This window comes from Rattus rattus, chromosome 5, assembly GCF_011064425.1.
Source record: "Rattus rattus isolate New Zealand chromosome 5, Rrattus_CSIRO_v1, whole genome shotgun sequence".
Lineage (NCBI taxonomy): Eukaryota > Metazoa > Chordata > Mammalia > Rodentia > Muridae > Rattus > Rattus rattus.
The window spans coordinates 137,312,865-137,330,985 of NC_046158.1; the positions used below are offsets into that span (position 1 = coordinate 137,312,865).

Consider the following 18,121-nt stretch of genomic DNA (forward strand, 5'->3'; position numbering starts at 1 on the left):
ACGCACATGCATATGCACACACACTTGCAGGCACACATATATGCATGCATGGCCAAATGCACACACAGCACACACAGAGGTGGAAAGGGGGCATGGCGGGGAGAGTATGGGGGTGGAATAGAAGGGAAAACAGACTGGAGGTAGAATGATTAAGATACAATGTTTACACGTATGGGATTATCAGAGAATAAATAAAAGATCTTTTAAAAGGGCGCATGGCTGGCCTGTACGATACATAACAACGCCAGGGCTCTAAGCCAGAGCCAAACAGAGCCTGGAGAAGAGATTCAAAATCAACTTCTCTGAGGCAGTGTAACCCACCATTCCTCAGGGAGCCCCTGAGCAGCAGCCTCCTTCAAGCCTCGCCCTGTGAGTATTTCACTGCCTACTGCTCTCAGGCCCGTCCCACAACTAGAGTGCTGCACTGAATGTCTAGGGCTTGGCTCTCCTGCTTGAGGCTCCCCCTGCTTGCCTGCTGGAAGGTCTCCCCTGATCTCCCATCCACTTCAGCCCCACTGTTGCTCTACTAAGACATTCCAGCACTGTGGTCCTCACTGTGGCGTTCATTCGCCACAGAGGGCTTTAAACCCCAAGCTGCAGCATGCAGAGCCCTCTCGGGGAGATGCTGCGACCCTGCCTGCTGCAAATTTACTGCATCTTCCCACTCTAGCTGGTCAATCCGTTAGAGGTTAGCTCTCCGCTGGGCCTAGCCCCTGGGAGGTAACATTTTGAATCTTTGTCTCTGAGTCTCAAACAATGTTTTTTGATGTTTCCAACCGGCAGGTTTAGGGTCCTGTTCTGTGAGCCCTGATGTATCTGATCATGTGACATTAGCAGCTTTGGGTTAAAACCCAGTGGTGGCTCTTTAAGTCTTTGGGCTAATAGGTGTTCAGCTGTGTGTGACGCTATCTAAGGAAGGAAGCTGTGTGTTTCTGTCCACGGTGCTGAAAGAGCGGACCCACCTCTAGTCCCTCAGAGAGGAAAAGGGGAAAGATCAGGAAACACAAGGTGACAGGCAGTGTCCCAAGAGCAGTAGCCCAGAACCCCGAATTCAGCCTGGGCAGTCAGGAAACCCTATGCGGCCTGGTCTGCCTCTTGTGTGCACGGAGGAAGTAGGTGTCGTATAACCACCCTACCTGCAGAGAGGGGTCCACATGGTGCCCCCCCCCATTACCATATCAGCTACCTACAGAACTGTAAACCCTTAGCACCTTCAATTTAAAAAGTATTGTGTGTGTGTGTGTGTGTGTGTGTGTGTGTGTGTGTGTGTGTGTATGTATGTATGTCATGTATCTGAAGTTGCTTTGTGAGGCCAGAAGAAGATGAAATCCCCTGGCTACCCCTGGATTCCAGATGATTGCGAGCCACCCAAAGTGGGTGCTGGAAGCTGAACTCGCGTCCTCTGGAGGAGCAGCCAGCTCTCCAGGCTGGAGCGTTCTGTTTTAATGATAAATGTTTTTATAGGTTATACATGCTTTAAAAAATAAGAGGGGGCTGGAGAGATGGCTCAGCGGTTAAGAGCACTGACTGCTCTTCCAGAGGTCCTGAGTTCAATTCCCAGCAACCACATGGTGGCTCACAACCATCTGTAATGGGATCTGATGCCCTCTTCTGGTGTGTCTGAAGACAGCTATCGTGTATTCATAGAAAATAAATAATTCTTAAAAAGAAAACTGTAAAGAGTGCTTTAAAAAAAAAACAACCTAATGTTTATTTGTTCATTTATTTATTTATGTTTGAGTTTTCAAGACATGGCTTCTCTTGAGCCCTCGCTGTTCTGGAGCTCACTTTGTAGACCAGGCTGGCCTCAAACTCACAGAGATCTGCCTGCCTCTGCCTGAGATCTAAGGACAGTGGCACCATGCTCAGCTAAGAACACTTTCTGAGGACATCTTATCCGCTGCCCTGTTCCCCTTTTTAGAGGCTGCACTTGGGAATCCTCGAAGAAAGCTTTCAGTCAGGATCTCCCCTACTGTGAACAGCAGCTATGTTCTTCAATACCCATCTCGGAGCTATACACGAGCTGTCTCTTTCTGGAAAGCCATGGGATGCTCCACACACATTCACCAGGCACTCATTAGCCGGTGATTTTGGCTAGACTCTTAGGTTACTGTAGATTTTTTATTAATGCAAACATGTACCAGCGAATATACCGCTCATTGTCCCTGTACACGGGGTAGGAAAGCTCTGAGGGCTGGAGAGCTGGCTCAGTAGTTAAGAGCGGTTGTTGCTCTTTCAGAGGACCTGGGTTCAATTCCCAGTACCTACATGGCAGCTCACAACCACCTGTAACTCCAATCCCAGGGGAGCCAAAGCCGCCTCCTGATTTCTGTGGGTCCTATGCATGCAGACACTGCATGTATGTAGGAAAAACATTCAAACTCATAAAAATGAATCTTAAAAACATAAGACAAAATTCTGGAAAAGCAGTCATCCTGCATGTACGTTTGTGTGAGAATGTCAGATCTTGGAGTTACATACAGATGAGAGCTGGGATTTGAAACTGGGTCCTCTGGAAGAACAGGCAGTGCTCTTAAGTGCTGAACCATCTCTCCAGTCCTAGAAGAAAATTCTGAATAACAGGATTGCTAAATCTAAATCTAAGGGTACATATGCTTACAACTCAAGAGTTCTCAAGGGGCGGGAGGGTGGCTCAGCCGTTAAAGAGCATCTATCGGAAAATCAGGGATCGACCCCAGCACCCACCAGGTTGTGTAGCTCACAGCTGCCTGCACCTTAGCTCCAGAGGATGCATGTGTATGTGTGTGGGTGGGGTGGGGTACCAACACTCATGTGTACCCACACACACATATGCACCATACACACATGCATGTGCACACACACACACACGCATGCAATTGAAAATGAATCTGAAACACACCTCTACTGTTCCTTTTGAAACCCGTGGCCTAGCATGGTTCTAAAGAAGTGCACAGCTCAGTGTGTGTTTGTACTACCCATGCACAGTGCTCACAGAGGCTAGCAGACAGCATGGGTCCCTTGCATGTGGAGTTACAGTTGTGAGCGTCCGTCGGGTCCTGGGAACCGAACCCAGGTCCTCTACAGGAGCGGTTAAGTTCTCTTTACTGCTGGCCCGTCTCCAGCCTCTCATTCTGTTTGTTTTAGGAATAATGTACAGCAACATTGGCACGAATGCTCGGTAGAGTTTCTGTGTTGGGCACGGGTGTGGAGTGTCTCATCTGCTCCAGATGGTTCGACTCCACCATTGTGTTCTTTCTGTCTTTCGCTTCAACACACAGGGCATCTGATTCGTGGTTGTTTTTTATAAATAAGGAAAGCCAACACACAAACCAATGCTCACCTCAAAGGAGATTAAAAAAAAAAAACCAATAATAGGATGACTCTGGAGTCAAATATGAGTGCCCACTGCCTGGGAGTGCGCTATGTTGCCCCAAACACCATGTTCCTACGCGGTAAGCGTTGTGAATACTTCAATGCCGAATAGGAAGGTAACAGCCAAGCAGGGAACCCTGTGCTGTAGTCCTCAGTCTTTAACGATGTGTTTAGCCCTTGGGCTGCTGGAAGCTAAGGGTCTGAAAGGATTGATCTAATAGGCAGGAGGGTGTCAGCTCCGACACAGAGTAGGCTGAGAATGGCTATGAAGGGGCTAAAAATAGCCCAGGCTAACTCGGCTCCAGAGCAGCAACATTCCAACTCCCTACAATCAGGTAGGTTCGAGTCAGTCGATGAGCTTTGTGGAATCCCTAAAAAGAACACTGCGAGGTGAGTGGTCGTGCACACACATTTTCATGTGTTGTGTATACTGCCCAGCCAACCTCCAAGGAACCTGGTGCCAGTTACAAACCCATCTTCCATATTGCCAACACTGTCTCAAAGCAGATGTTTTAAGAGGTGGGACGATGCTTGGAGACCGATCCAAACCCTTCTTCATGGAGCAGGTGGGACAACAGAGGCTCATGGAGACGGAAGGAACACCCAGGGTCACTTACAGCTGGTACCGGTTTGGTTCCTATCTCTGGTGCCCTGGGGCAGAATGAAGACCCTGGGTGAGGTCCCTGGGTGAGAAGATGGACCCATGGGAGGTGGGGCACTCTCAGGTCTCTCTCGACTACTCACCAGCTCAGTGGGAGATGTGACGGATTTTATATTTCCAGAAGGAACTTGTGGCTCTTCTCTCGATTCCCTTCTCTCCCTCCCCCTCCAGCCCCCCATCTCTTCCCTTAGAAACAGCCTTAGACTCTGAAGATGCGTTCCTTACTTCTGAAGCCTGTGTGGGAGGAAGCTGAGGACGTGAGGGTACTGACTGAGAGAAGGTTGGGACCTAGCGCCCGCCTGCCGTTGTGCAGGAAGAATGGCAAATTACCTAAGGACTGGAACCAGAAGCGGGTGGTGCAGGCAGCCCTTCATCGGCGCCGTTTAACCCTTTCCTGCAGCAAGAGCAGGCAGCCCTTGGTGCCCGGCCATGGCTGCCTTGAGGGGCCTTTCCACAAATGGTAGGTGCTTTGAAGTGAGGAGGGCCCACTCCCTCTTTGTGCTCTGCAGACAGGCTTCGGCTCTGGGTAAAACTGTAGGAAAAGGTAGCCGAGCTCCTAATGTCAGAGATGATTCCTGAGGGAAATCAGGCTGCGTTCCAGGCATGATTTGAAAAGCGGCTGCCTCCCAAAGTCGGCGGTGGTGGGGTGGGGGCGTGGGGGGGATGCCATTTATAAAGCAATCAGCGCTTCGCAAGAGTCCCCCATCACTCAGAATTATTTTCTGAAATTTGGCCTCTGTTCCTCACTCTGGAGGAAAGGCAATCCGGGCGCTCGGCTTGCAATCAAGCGGATGGGGAGCACTGGGGCGAGCCACACAAAGGGAGAGGGGCTCCTGCATTGTTCCGCACAGCTGGAGCGCAGGAAAATCATTTCCAGGACTCCTCCACGCTGCTCGACGGAGCCCGAGGAGGCCTCATCAGAGGCCCCATTCATCTCACTCCGTACTTTTAAACTTTAAAGCACATATTTATGTGCCTCAAGTCGCTCGTGAACCGCCGCATGTCACACAGTTCGGGGCTGATGGAAGCGGTGCATGCTCTCGTCCTGGGACTTTCGGAAACACAGTTTCGTTGCTGGCCCCTCTCCCCTTCCCGTTTCTTCCGTGTGCTGCCAGGACATGAATATTCCTAAGATGCTCTCGACACATCCTGCTGGAGTATTTTCCAAGATGATGGGGCGGATCCCCCAAGGCTGAGCCCTAGGCTTGGCAAAGCTCTCTGTAGGTGTGGCCTCAGCTTTGCCACAAACCCCTTCCCAGCCCCCCTTCCAGCAGGTTGTCTCTGTGACAGGCTGTAAACGCAAGGTGATAAATGGCTGTCATTTTCCTCCTCCCCATTTCGGTGTCTGCAGGCAACTAAACACAGCTCTTGCTTTAAGGGAACCGACACCACCCCAATTCCTTCTCCATATGGTAGGGTGAACCGACCTGAACTTGTGCTCCAGCCTGTCTGTGAAGATGTAGATCAGGGGTTGTCCAATTATGGCTGGAAGGAAAAAACCCAACCCATTTGCTTATTTTAATGAGACCTTTTGATATAAAATGATTTTCATATTTTTCTAAAAGAATGTAAAGAAGCCAGTGGGTAAAGTGCTTGTCTTGTAAGGATGAGGACCCGAGTTCAATGCCCACCTGACAGGAAAGCCAGGTGTGGTGGCAAAGCTTGCTATCCCAGAGCTGGGGAGGTTGAGACAGGTAGATCCCCGGGGGTTCACTGTCCAGTCAACTTACGAGGTGAGTTCTGGGCCAAGTGAGAGACCTTGTTTGAAATAAAACAGGTTGAATGGCTCCTAAGGAAGGACACCATGGTTGACTTTTGGCCTCCCTGGCATACATGTGTGCATTAACATGTACACCTGCACGCATGTGCCTTCCCCCCCCACATGTACCCATAATTAACACACATGCACATTCACACAAATCGATTTAAGAATATTTGGGGGGGTGGTTAGAGACAGGGTTTCCCTGTGTAGTGGCCCTGGCTGTCCTGGAACTCACTCTGTAGAGCAGGCTGAGTTCTACTCAGAGATTCACCTGCCTCTGCCTCCACTGCCCAGCACAAATGAACATTAGAAAAGGGTATTTGAAAAAGAAGTCAGGCCTCCCAGTGCTTGGGAGGTAGGGGCAGACAGAGCTTTGTGAGTTTGAGGCTAGCCTGCTCTACAGAGTGAGTTCAGGACAATCAGAGCTGTTATACAGAAATCCTGTGTGATGTGTGTGTGTGTGGTGTGTATGTGTGTGTGTGGTGTGTGTGGCATGTGTGTGTGGTATGTGTGGCATGTATGGTGTGTGTGTGTATGTGTGGCATATGTGTGTGTAGTGTGTATGTGTGTGTTGTGTATGTGGTATGTGTGGCATGTATGGTGTGTGTGTATGTGTGTGCGTGGCATGTGTGTGTGTGTGTGTAGCATGTGTGTGGTGTGTGTGTGTGTGCACACACAGCATGTGTGTTGGTGTGTGTATCAGGCTAGGTGGCGGCAGCATAGGTCTTTAATCCCAGCACTCAGAAGGCTGACTGACCAGCAGGAAACCTGACCTCATCTGGCACTGTCTGAAGGAGGTGGATCTCTAAGAGTGTGGAAGAGAAAGAATGGCTACCTGGAAAGGCTGCAGACATTTCTGAGGGATAGAGGCTGCGGGCGAACAAAGGTTGGAGGAGGGAAACAGCAGTCAAAGGCCGGAGGAGGCATGCGGAGTGTTCTGGCCTCTTGATGCTCATGCTAGCTCAGAGGCTCCTAGCACTGCCACAGCAGGTAGCATGGGTGTAGACATGTGCAGGGGTGCGAGCACAGCCCTCATCCCCCTTCGGAGAAGTCACTGCATTTCCAGTCCCTGGCTGGGACACTGTGCTTTCCCCAGTCTTCACCTTCCTGGAGCTCTTCTCCACAGAATGGAAAACAGCAGCAGCGCCCTTTCCAGACAACCCCTTTCCCAGTTTATCACCCAGGATATTGCACATCTCCTTCCTACAGGTCCGGCCAAGTCCTGATGTCTGCATTCTTGAGTGAGTCTTTCTCTAGCCTCATACTGAGGGCTAACCAGGGGCCAGCTGCCTGAGCCAGCACTGTTCTGGAGGCTATGCAATGGCCACCGGGCAGCAGGTTAGAAAGCAGGAAACCCTGGTAGAGGCCCAGTCAGTGCACCTGATACTAGTTTACAGGATGGACTCCTCCTCACACAGCTATTGGAAGAGGCTGAAGCAGACACTGCACCTGAGTGATGGAAACGAGGCTTGGAAAGTTTAAATGATCAGTCACTCAGAGGCAGGGTTCTGATGCTCTTTCCACAATATGGCACCTCTAGTCCCCTTCAGAGGATGCTCTAGGTCAAGTTCTACGTGTTCCTGCTTGACAGAGCCCTTTACTGACTACAGTTGCTCAGATACACTCAAAACTGTGTTTCCGCCCACTCATATTTCTTCACGTGTGTTGGTGCACATGTAGAGAAGAGCTCAGCCTCCAGTGTTTTCCTCAGGAGCCACCACCATTTATTTATTTATTTATTTATTTATTTATTTATTTATTTATTTATTTATTTATTGTGCAGTGCTGTTTGCTTGTGTGTATGTGTGTGTGAAGACGTCAGATCCCCTGGACCTGGAGTTACAGACAGTTGTGAGCTGCGGCGTAGGTGCTGGGAATTGAACCTGAGTCCTCTAGAAGCACAGGCCAGTATTCTCAATCGCTGAGCCATCTCTAGCCCAGTTTTTAAATTTGCCATCCACCTTTTTAGAAAAATAATTAAAAAAAAAATGATGATGAGGGGTTGGGGATTTAGCTCAGTGGTAGAGCGCTTGCCTAGCAACTGTAAGGCCCTGGGTTCGGTCCCCAGCTCCGAAAAAAAAATGATGTGTATGAGTGTTTTGCTTACATATATGTGTGTAACACCAAGGGGGGTGTTAAAGGACACAGGGTGTCCTGGAACTAGAGTTAGTGGTGGTCGTGAGCTACCACATGGGCCTCCTGCAAGACACTGGTGAGCCACCATTCCAGGCTCTACCTTGGGACAGGCCTGGTGGAACTTACCGAGTAGGCAAAGCTAGCTGGCCAGTGCCATCATACCTGGCTTTTCTATGTGGGTTCTGAGGATTGAATTTGGTTCCTTATGCTTAGAAGGCAAGCATTTTATTAACTCAACTGTCTACTCAGTCCTCCATTTCTTTCTTTCTTGAGAGAGGGTTTCTCCGCGTAGCTCTGGCTGTCCTCGAACTCCATCTGTAGACCAGCTGGCTTCCAACTCAGAAGTCTGCCTGTTCTGCCTGCCCTGCCTCCGAGGGCTGCGATTAAAGGTGTGCACCACCACGGCCTGGCATCAATTCCACATTCTTATCCTTGGCTTTTCTGTGTGTGTGCCTGTGCCTGTGTGTTCTGTCTTCTCCTACCCTTACATGGGATCTGGGATAGAATTTAAATTGCCAGGCATGTGTGGCAAGAGCCTTAAACAGCTGGGCCATCATGCCGGTCCTTTTCCTGTTTTTGCGATAGGGTCTTAATGTATCTCAGGCTGGCCTCAAAACTCAGCATAGCCAAGGATGGCCTTGCTCTCCTGATCCTGCCTCTCTGAAGGCCTGGCATCACTCTGTCTGCCCATGGTGTATTGGTGCTACTGCATACTGAAAGGAAGAAGCTCCTTCGGCCTCAGCAAGCTGGAAGTGAGGAAAGGCCCACTGTGTGACACCCATGCTAACAAGGGCTACCCTGAGTCAGATGAGCAGGCTCAAAATTAAAGTTGTCTGAATGTAATAACAGAGGCACACTAATTAGCTTTTTAAATCAAGTATAACATTCTGCCTGCTGGACTGAAAGCAGCTTAGTCTATTTTAACTATTTGTGGAGCAAGAGTGGGTTTGGAGCATGGTGACAATCCCTCCTGTGCCCCCTGTCACCTGCCCCCACATCGTCACCCTGGGAACATAAGCCACACATTAACCAGCTATGCGATGCTGTATAAGGCACCTTGCTGACCTGTTTTCTCATTTGTCAGAGGCTAGAGAGTGAATTAGCCTATCATTTTGTCCTGGTAGGGTTGGGAACAAAGCTACCCCAGAACTCAACTGGAAGAGAGCCAACTCTTGACTTGGGTGACGTCTTTGGAGTTGTTCAGAGTTCTGTGACATCAGCTAAATGGCGTGTGAGACAGTGTAGTGCCCTCCATGGTGGCAGAGGAGGGGCATATCTCTGGGTCCCCTGACCCTTCCAGCCTTGTAATGGGCTGTTGAGGTCAGAGAGAAAGCCCATGAAGACTCAGCTGCAGAGTGGTGGCCACCAAGTCCTGGGGGACTGGACATCCTCCTGCCCTAGCAGGGCAGACAGCAACCAGTGGACCAACTCCAGGGTTCCCGCATGCCATGAGTCGCTGAAGCTTGGGATCCTGTGCACTGTCTGGCGCCAGACTCCTCAGATGGGAAAGAAAACTAAGGGTTTTTTCCTGCCTTTTTACAATGCTTGAGGAAGGGAAAAGCCCTGGTTCTCAGGTACCCAGGCAAAGGCGAGCCTGAAGGAGGACTTGGCAAAGTGGTATTTGGCAACTTAATAGTGAGTGGTGACAGTCGGGCACATTAATGGCTGCTGATACAAGGAAAGTCCTAGCTCCTGATAGAAGTGAACAACACGCCTGTGAGGGATGGTGCAAAGCCAGGGATGCCCCCCAAAAGGGTCACACCTGACCCAGCGCTCCTGCTGTTTTCCAGTTTACAAAAGTCCTGGAAGGGACTGAGCTGTGCCTGTGTGGATGTAATTAGTAAATCCATGCAGCAGAAATAGGTGGCTACAGAGGAGAGGGCAAACCCGCCAAGGAAAGAGAGGTGCAGGGGAAGCTGTAAAGAAGTATTAGGGGTCACAATACCCCAGTGCACACAGCTTACCTTAATTCTGACGTGATGGGGAAATGAAGACACTGAACATTTGACATCACTAAAGAATCCCCCGCTGGGCTTTTTAGATGCAGCCACGGTAGGCATTTACAAGCTTGTGTAAGACAGCTAGGATCTGAGAACAGAGCCTAGGTCAGCAAGCGAGCGAGGCTGGCCAGAGAGCCTGGGGCCCGGCCTTACCACACAGGTGAGTACATTTTGTGTGTGGTGCTAGAATGACGCCCAAGGCCTTGAGCACATTTTAAACTTAGCCAATCCATTCCTGCCCTTGTAAGGTACGCTAGTACCAGGAGTTAAAAAAACAAAACACAACACAACGACAAACCAAGCTGACAGGAGTAGGGAGGCTGTTCAGAGGTTAAGAGCACCTGGCTGCTACTCCAGTGGACCCAAGTTTGGGTCTTAGTACCTACATGCTGGCTCACCATTAATACTCTCGTTCCGGGGAGACCTGACACTTTCTTTTGACCTCTTCCAGCACCCAGTACACAATGGCAGCCACACATATATAATACATGCAGGCAAAAGGTTCACACCTGAAAAAAATGAAGTCAAGCTGGATGTGACAGTTCATGACTGTCATCAGGGTACTCAGCAACATGAGGGAGAACTGTCACAAGTTCAAGGCCAGTCTTAGCTATGTTGTAAGTTCCAGAACAGCCAATGCTATAGAGTAACACTGCCTTTAAAAAAGTGGGGGTGAGGGAGCTGGAAAGACCGCTCAACAGGTAAAGGTGCCTCCACCAAGCATGCTGACCTGGGTTCAGTCCCTGGGAACCACACGACGGAAGGAGAGAAGCAACACGGCATGTCCCATGCCCAAAGCAAAGAAAGGCAAGAAAGAAAGCTCCAAAAACAAAGAAATCACTCTCTCATTAAGACATTTTTGAAAAGATTTATTTATCTTATATGTGTTTGGCTCATGAGTGTCTGTGCACCATGTGCAAGTCTGGTGCTTGAGGTCAGAGGAGGGGGTTGGATCCCTTGAAACTGGAGTCATGGACGGTTGAGAGCTACTAATGGGTGCTGAGAATCGAACTTGGGCTTAGAGCACAAGGTCTGTGTGTGTGTGTGTGTGTGTGTGTGTGTGTGTGTGTGTGTGTGTGTGTTTGAAGGACTTGTGAGGCAGAGGGGCTGTGCAGACAGCAGGCTAAAGAGTTGAACTCTTACAGCCACCAGTCAATGTCGTCTGATGACACAAAGAGTGAAACATAAGTAACAGTAAGCGACTTTTCCTTCAACCCAATTTCTAAGCAGTTGTGTGATCGATCGATTTATATATTGGTGGTTGTCTAATCCACCTTCACCGCTCTCTGTGTTGCCGCAACTGTATCCAGCAGGGGTGGCTCAGCTCAGCTCCTAGCTGGCAGGTTCTGGCAGTATCACTGCAGTTGAAGAAGCAGGTGGCAAACATTGGTGGCATAGGGGTTCTGTGGCTTAGTGGCCCCCTGCCACTGCACTGGGTGAAGGCTCGGGTGCGGGGCTGTGAACTGCTGCACAGGGCAGTGCAGCTGGTGCAGGAGGAGCCAGGTGGAGTCGGGGTCCACCTGCATCAGGTGGAGGAAGACGCTGTGGAGAGAGAATTCATGAGTAAGGGAGGCAGGAGGGCAAGAGAAGGGGGGAGGTTATTGCTCATTCAGAGCCGATCAGAAGGAACTGATCGTAAGACCAGGTCATTTCAAACAGCAGAGGGACCACACTTTAGATCCTAAGACAGGACCATTAGAATGATTCCAAAGCCTAAAAAACCAGGCTAACAGCTTCTGATCCACTGACCTGGAGTAAGCCAGTAATTAGTCCAAAGAGAGCGGTGCTGACACAAAGGAGCTGCTAACTGTAAAGCTGGCGTCTGAAGGACTGACAGGCTGACCCCTGCATCAGCAGCTCTGCCTTGGGACCTGGGCAGGCCCTTACCTTCTCTTTACGGTCCTCATGTGCCTCTGGGTAACCCCATTCTGGTCACTCAAAGCCATGGCTTCTTAGAGGCCTGGGTACAAGGGCCAACAGAATCTGAACTCATCAGAGGTTGGCCAAGGACTCTTGAGGCAGGACTGATGTCCTGTACAAACCTAACCCAGAGCTCAAGCGCCAGGGCCATGGTATGTTGCCAGAAATGAAATCCTTCATCTTGACCTGAACTTTTGGCTACTGTCTGCTCACCTCCTATTTCTGAACCAGGGCCACCAGAGTAGACAGGGTCCTGTAACCCCCACACACCTGGCTGTCCACTCCCGGGATGGGTGAAGCCCTTCTTCCTATGCTGGCCCCATCAGCACACACAGGGCATCACCTGTGCAAGGGGCTTCGTTCCCACTCTGTCCAGGCGATCCCCCATCTCTCTCAGGTCTCCCTTTCTCAGCAGCCTGGATGTGGCTGCTGTGTTTCCCTGCTCAGCACACTGCATGCAGTCAATGAGTACTGCTGACTAACAGGCTCTCACTTGCCTGAGGCCTGAGTGACTCATCTGGAGGCTGGTTAAAGCCGTTGGGGATGCCCTTCCAGGAATCTTCACAGTGTGTGAAAGGTCCTGCGGTCATCAAGGAAGAACAGGCATCACAGCTATGCAGCCTTGGAAAATGGTCGCGTGATCTTGCCTCAGTTTCGCCATTGCTTTCCCTTCCCCCCCCTGAGAGAGGGTCTCGTGTAGCCAGACTGGCTTCAAGCTTGCTGAGTAGCCAGTACTGACCTTGAACCTGATTTTCCTGCCTCCACAGCCTGAGTGCTGGTGAGTACAACCGGTCACACCCGGTTTTCAGTTTGCTCATTCTTTAGGGTTTTGCTAAGGTTTAAAATACATACCAGTCCCCACCAACTCCATTTAAACATTGCTTTTACACATTTATGTATTTTTGTGTGTGTGCTTGAACATGTGCCTGCCACAGCACGTGCAGAGGTCAGGGGACAACTTCAGGAGTGGGTTCTTCTTCTACACAGAGGACCTGGGAGTGAACTCAGGCTGCACGGCAGGTGTCTTCATGAGCTCTCTCTAACCTCCAAGCGTGCTTTACAGCCATTTTTGAAATCAGCATACACAGTAATGGGTTTTGTTACAGTTTTCACACATACATGCCAGTATGTGTTTGTTGTTTATGCTGATCTCCATGTGATTCCCATTTACCAGCTAAAAGTACCACCTCTGTATTAGTGACTCCACCCCAGATTTAACCAGTGAATTAAAATACCCAAAACCAAATTCCCTCTGTCCTGAACAGACACAGCTCTGCCTTTGTCCGCACTCCCTGAACACGACATACCAACCGCTTACTGTTTACATTCGTCAGGTGATCACAGGCTCGGCAGACCAGCGGCCATTTCACAAAGGACTTGGTACCTATGGGCCCCGGAGCTGATTCCTCCTGGGGACGAGGAACAGCACCACAGCGTACAATACAGCGCCTACCTGATGAATCAGATCTCATTCTCAACGGAATGCTGTCAGTGCTCTTTTGAGTGTCAAATGAGAATAAAGTGATTGCTAAATAAAACAATTTTTGGTTTTTAATTTTATTAATCTGAAAAACCAGTGCTCTTGGAAGAGCTGGGCCTTACTCTGTGAATCCAGTTTTGCTCTCTTCTTTGTGTGTGGTAGACTTATGCTGGGGGAGGGAGACAGGTAGGGGTGGGTGCATGTGTGCATGTGTGCATGTGTGCATGTGTGCATGTGTGTAGGGAGGCTTGGAAAAATGTACTGGGCCTGGGCTGCTGTGCCTAAACTATTTTAAGTTTCTTGGCTTAGAATAATCTTGTGTTTATAACCTATGCAGTGGTTGCTGAAGAAGTGACTAGAATATTCTAATTCATCGTTTCCACTTCACTGCATAAAAGAGATGGGGCCTGCGTGGGAGACAATTTTTGTTTAAAAACAAAAATATCTTTGATAATTAGAGTGGTGAGGGAAATGATAAAAACACCAAAACCCAGGAAGCACATTTCTGTTTACATGTGACACTGTTGACAGTTTTTCCTCGGTGCCAAAGACTGTTAGAATGCAAATGATTTCATTTGGTTTTTTCTCTACCTCAAGAACTGGGCCGATTTCTCCAGCCGCAGCTGTGCTTCCTTCAAGGAACACTTGTCTCTGGGCAGCAGGCAGCAGAGGGCACCGTGGCCCAAAGCTCTGCTTTGCCTACAGCAGGCTGAATGGGATCTGTGCTCACCCTCAAAGATCTCCAAATCAAATGCTAACAGGGAAGAAAGAGCGAGCGTGCAAGTTCACTGCTTTCACTAAGCAGAGCCAAACCCTCAGGGATCATCTGGGTGTCGTCAGCGCTTCACTCCTAAAAGGGAAAACGCCTCGGCAGGGCAAACAGCAAGCGACGTCCTCCTGCCTCAGCTGCCCGAACGAATCACCCTCCCGCCTCCTGACCCTGCTTCCGCTTTCTTCCAGAGATGATCACAGGCAGCCTAGTCTCCCACTGGGATTGTTCTGCGGGGTGTGTGGGAGGGTGGGGTCGCAGGGAGACACTCTCCATGAGTGTCTAATGAAAACACTGCTCTAGAGACTGAGTGATAGGACAGAAAGAGGGGAGAGGGAGACACTGGAGCGCGCACGCATGCGCGCACACACACCACACATGCACACATGCATGAACACACGCACACATGAATGCACAGAGAGAGGTGGGGAGAACAGAGAGCAGGAGGGACTGAGGAATAAACACCACTATGACCCACTATGGATATGCTCAGTCAGAGAAGGGAACGACATTAGTCTTTTGTCTCACTCAACTCCAGGGCCTCCATGGGGCCCGGTTCTCAGTCACAGGGTTCTTTCTATTTTTGGCTGTTATATCAGGGACAACAAAGTGCAGGGTACTTTACCTTCTGCACGGCTGAGGTGGGAAATGAACCCAGTGCCATGTAAGCAGATGGCGGGCAGGCGCACTGCACTCTTGCTGGGTGGGAGCCATGCGGTCTGCTGAACCCTAAACACTGACAAACTCTTAACCTGAGCCCTGTTGGCTTTACCACTGGGAGCGGAGCCTGAGGCCTGGTAGGCTGTGTCAGGCTCCAGAGCCTTGGCTTTGATCCCCAGCTCTGCAGCGCCTTGCTTGGGGCCTCTTCCCACCCAGCCTTCCTACAAAATCAAGCCAGAAGACAAAGGCAAGCCCTCTGCTGTGAGTGACCAAGGCAACTGCCGGAACGCATTCCCAGTTACCGTCAGACATGGCGGGGACGGATGCTGAACACGCTAAATGGCCACTTTCATCTTTTTTCAAACCCCAAAGAGAAACAATTTCTGAAAAATATACATACACTATTTAACTCCTAAATGAAACTCCTTTCTCCTTCCCCCAGGCCCAAATTGGTGGCTCCAGGGAGCAGAGTTATCAAGAGATTACCTGGTCCTCAGAGCGCGGGAGGCACTCAGCTGTGCCTCATGCCTCCACATGTCCCGAGGCAGGTGATTATCTCTCAATAACCTGTGGGGCTGTGTAGCTTAAATGATAACTTGACTTTAAAAAATTTAGAACTCGCCGTTAGGCAGTTTCTAAGCAACCTCTGTTTCCATGGCAAAGAAGCCTGGTGTTTATACTGATTTTTCACTTAAAATGCGGTTTTATTGAATTTTACTTCATGCAGGCAGCCATTTCCCTGCACTTCAGCTCTATCTACCATTGACAGTATCAGTAAGTACCTGATAAACTCCAGACACCAAACCAACAGAAGAAAAGCATCCCTTCAGGACGCACTGTGGCACTCCAGTGAGCCACCTGGGGTGCGGTGGCCTGGGGAGGCAGGAAGTGTGTGGATGGAATCTAGCTAGCTGAACCAGGGTCTTCTCTCTGTGGCTGAGACATCTACAAGTATCCCACTGGCCCAGACACTGTGCTGGGTCTCTGGGATGCTGAAAAGGTGGTAGAGGAAGGCTGTGGTTTCAGGGTCTCATCCTAGAGGCCCTCTGCGGATGCAGCCAGGGAAGGTTCCTAAGGCGAGCACATGGAGAGGTGACTCCAGGGGCAGGCAGACAGTTGTAACGTGCTGCCTGGCTTCCACAGGCCACCACAGATCTGCAGTGTGAGCACTGGATTATCTACCCCCATTCCCAGTATCGGCATCTTTGTCTAGATAACATCTGCTCAAACTAGACTCTAGAAAGCCGTCAGCCAATCAGGGTCCAGCATGGTTAAATCAACTGTAGCTGAAGTGCGGGGCTCCCAGCTCTCTTAGGCGGCAGACTATTCTTTCTCTTGTCAATTACTTGCTTGAGGGACCTGGTGTTCCTTTTCTCTTTCCAGATATATAACATGCTCTCAGGAGTTGTCGGGCAGATGCCAGAGGTAAAGAACTTGTGGCTTTGTGATCTCTTTGTCTGTTTGTTTGGGATGTCTAAGGAAGTGGCTTCGGGATATCTCCTCAGTAGCATGTTACATATTCTTTTCACATGGCCTGGGCAAATGTTACCAAAAAGCAAACCTACTTCCTGGCAAGCAGGCCTGTTGTTTCCTCTCTGGCAGAATAGCCTCCATACTCCTCTTTCTCTGGCCATCTCTTCTTCCATTACTCGGAGCATGTCAATACTGCAAATGAGGCTGTGTGCTGCCTTTTAAACAAATGGATGCCAGGGTGTCGAATTGTCCCAGCCAGCGAGCAGTGGGGCTATGTTCCCATACTCAGTAATTTACTCTAATGGGTCTCGGTTCATTGGTTAACCAGTATTTCAAGCCTGTCCTTCCTGCTATTCAATTTCGCTATCTTCCTCTGCACCGAGGCTGTTTTTTGTTTCTAAATGCTGGGAATGGGGGATTATGACTGGAAGCAACAATTTACTCTCCAAATACATGCTACCAATTACCTTTGCAGCTACACTTACTTGTTAGACCTAACTATATTTACCTGTTCAAAACCATTCATCCATCAATCGACCTCCAACACGCACAGAGACTCTTATTAAAAATATTTAAATGCAGCGAGGACAGGATTTAAAACCATAAACACCAGTAGCAGCGTATGATGCTAATCACGCCCCTAAAATACCACAAGACAGAGTATCATAAACGCAGTAGAATGCTTCCACTGCTTCATGCATATTTAAAAGGACCTGACATGGAGAGGCTCAATCTGTTAGACACAATTCAAAAGGAAGCCAGGACCTGGTGGGCTGTAAGTCCTATTGGGTGGTTTTAATGTAGCCCCTTCCATCTGGCTGGCTCTTCCGATCTCCAGGCTAAGGTCCCATGACAGTGCTGCTGGCCACTGGCTTCAAAGCTGGCCTAAGCACTCGCCGGCATACTCAGAGGCAGTATTTCCTGCCCCTACCAGAAAGACGATGTTTTTTGTGGCAATCTATGTGACTTGCCCTCTTTTACTCAAATTATTTTTCTATGGCCCATGCTTTGGCACTAGGCCAGCAACTCCCACTTATGAGCAACATAAGAAAGACTTTTAGAAATGTATTTCTGTTGGGGTATGATGGCACATGCCTGTGATCTTGGCACTTGACCTCTGCATGCACATATAGAGGCAAGCATCACACACAATGGCAAACTAGCAGGTTAGCAATCTCATGACATACTATGGCATCAGGAAAGTACGGGCAACACATGTGGTTTCCGTAGTGCGATATCCCCGCCTTCATTTCAGAAACCCAGTAACCTGCTCTGTTTGTAATCTGCGTGGCAGATGTCTCTTATCTCTGACACCATAAAATCATGCCTCTGTGTGCACAGTGAACAGCTTCAGATCTGAGTGTATTTTTAGAACAATGGGCCTTGAGAAGAAAAGCAGCAGTGGCTATCAAAGATGGATAATAGGAAAGCTAACTACTTGGGTCTGGATTTGTCAACTATTAATCAAATGTCAAAAGGAAAAACATGAGGAGTGCTCATTTCCATGCTGGGTGCAGTCCAGGGGAAACTGCTTTGTAGGCAGGCCTCAAACGAGCTGCCCCTTCCCCATTCAGGTGACCAGATACTCATTATGAGCTAGCCTAACTAGTGGATCACCTCTGTGGCTCCTGATCTGTTCAAACAGACAGTCCTGTGTGTGGCATAGAGAGGAGTTGGGCTCTGGCAGGGATGAAATGAAGGAGCCTGTGCTAGTCTGCATTGTCCAGGGTTTGAAGGCACCGGCTGGTTCTTTGATGGGCTGGGATCCTACTGCTAGAAAGAGAGCAGGGAAGTCAGTTCAAACCTGCTCCTGACTTCCCCACAAATGGAGGTGGGGAGGGATGCCCCAATTAACATAAAAAAGACCTTTTTGAGAAGAAAGCCCAGTTCAGACATCAGTGACAAG

At 49.5% G+C, this 18,121-nt stretch overlaps 1 protein-coding gene across 2 annotated transcripts in view; it reads right to left on the reverse strand.

The window, feature by feature from the left end:
- Window positions 1-10,761: 10,761 nt before the first annotated feature.
- Tti1 (TELO2 interacting protein 1) overlaps window positions 10,762-18,121 on the reverse strand; it is a 48,146-nt gene continuing 40,786 nt past the window's right edge. Inside the window, exon 8 of one of the 2 annotated variants that reach the window (XM_032904640.1) lies at window positions 10,762-11,455. In XM_032904640.1, coding sequence (XP_032760531.1) covers window positions 11,269-11,455 — 187 coding nt within the window. In that variant the 3' untranslated portion in view covers window positions 10,762-11,268. The remainder of the gene's footprint in view (window positions 11,456-18,121) is intronic. The other variant, XM_032904641.1, reaches the window with a different exon arrangement.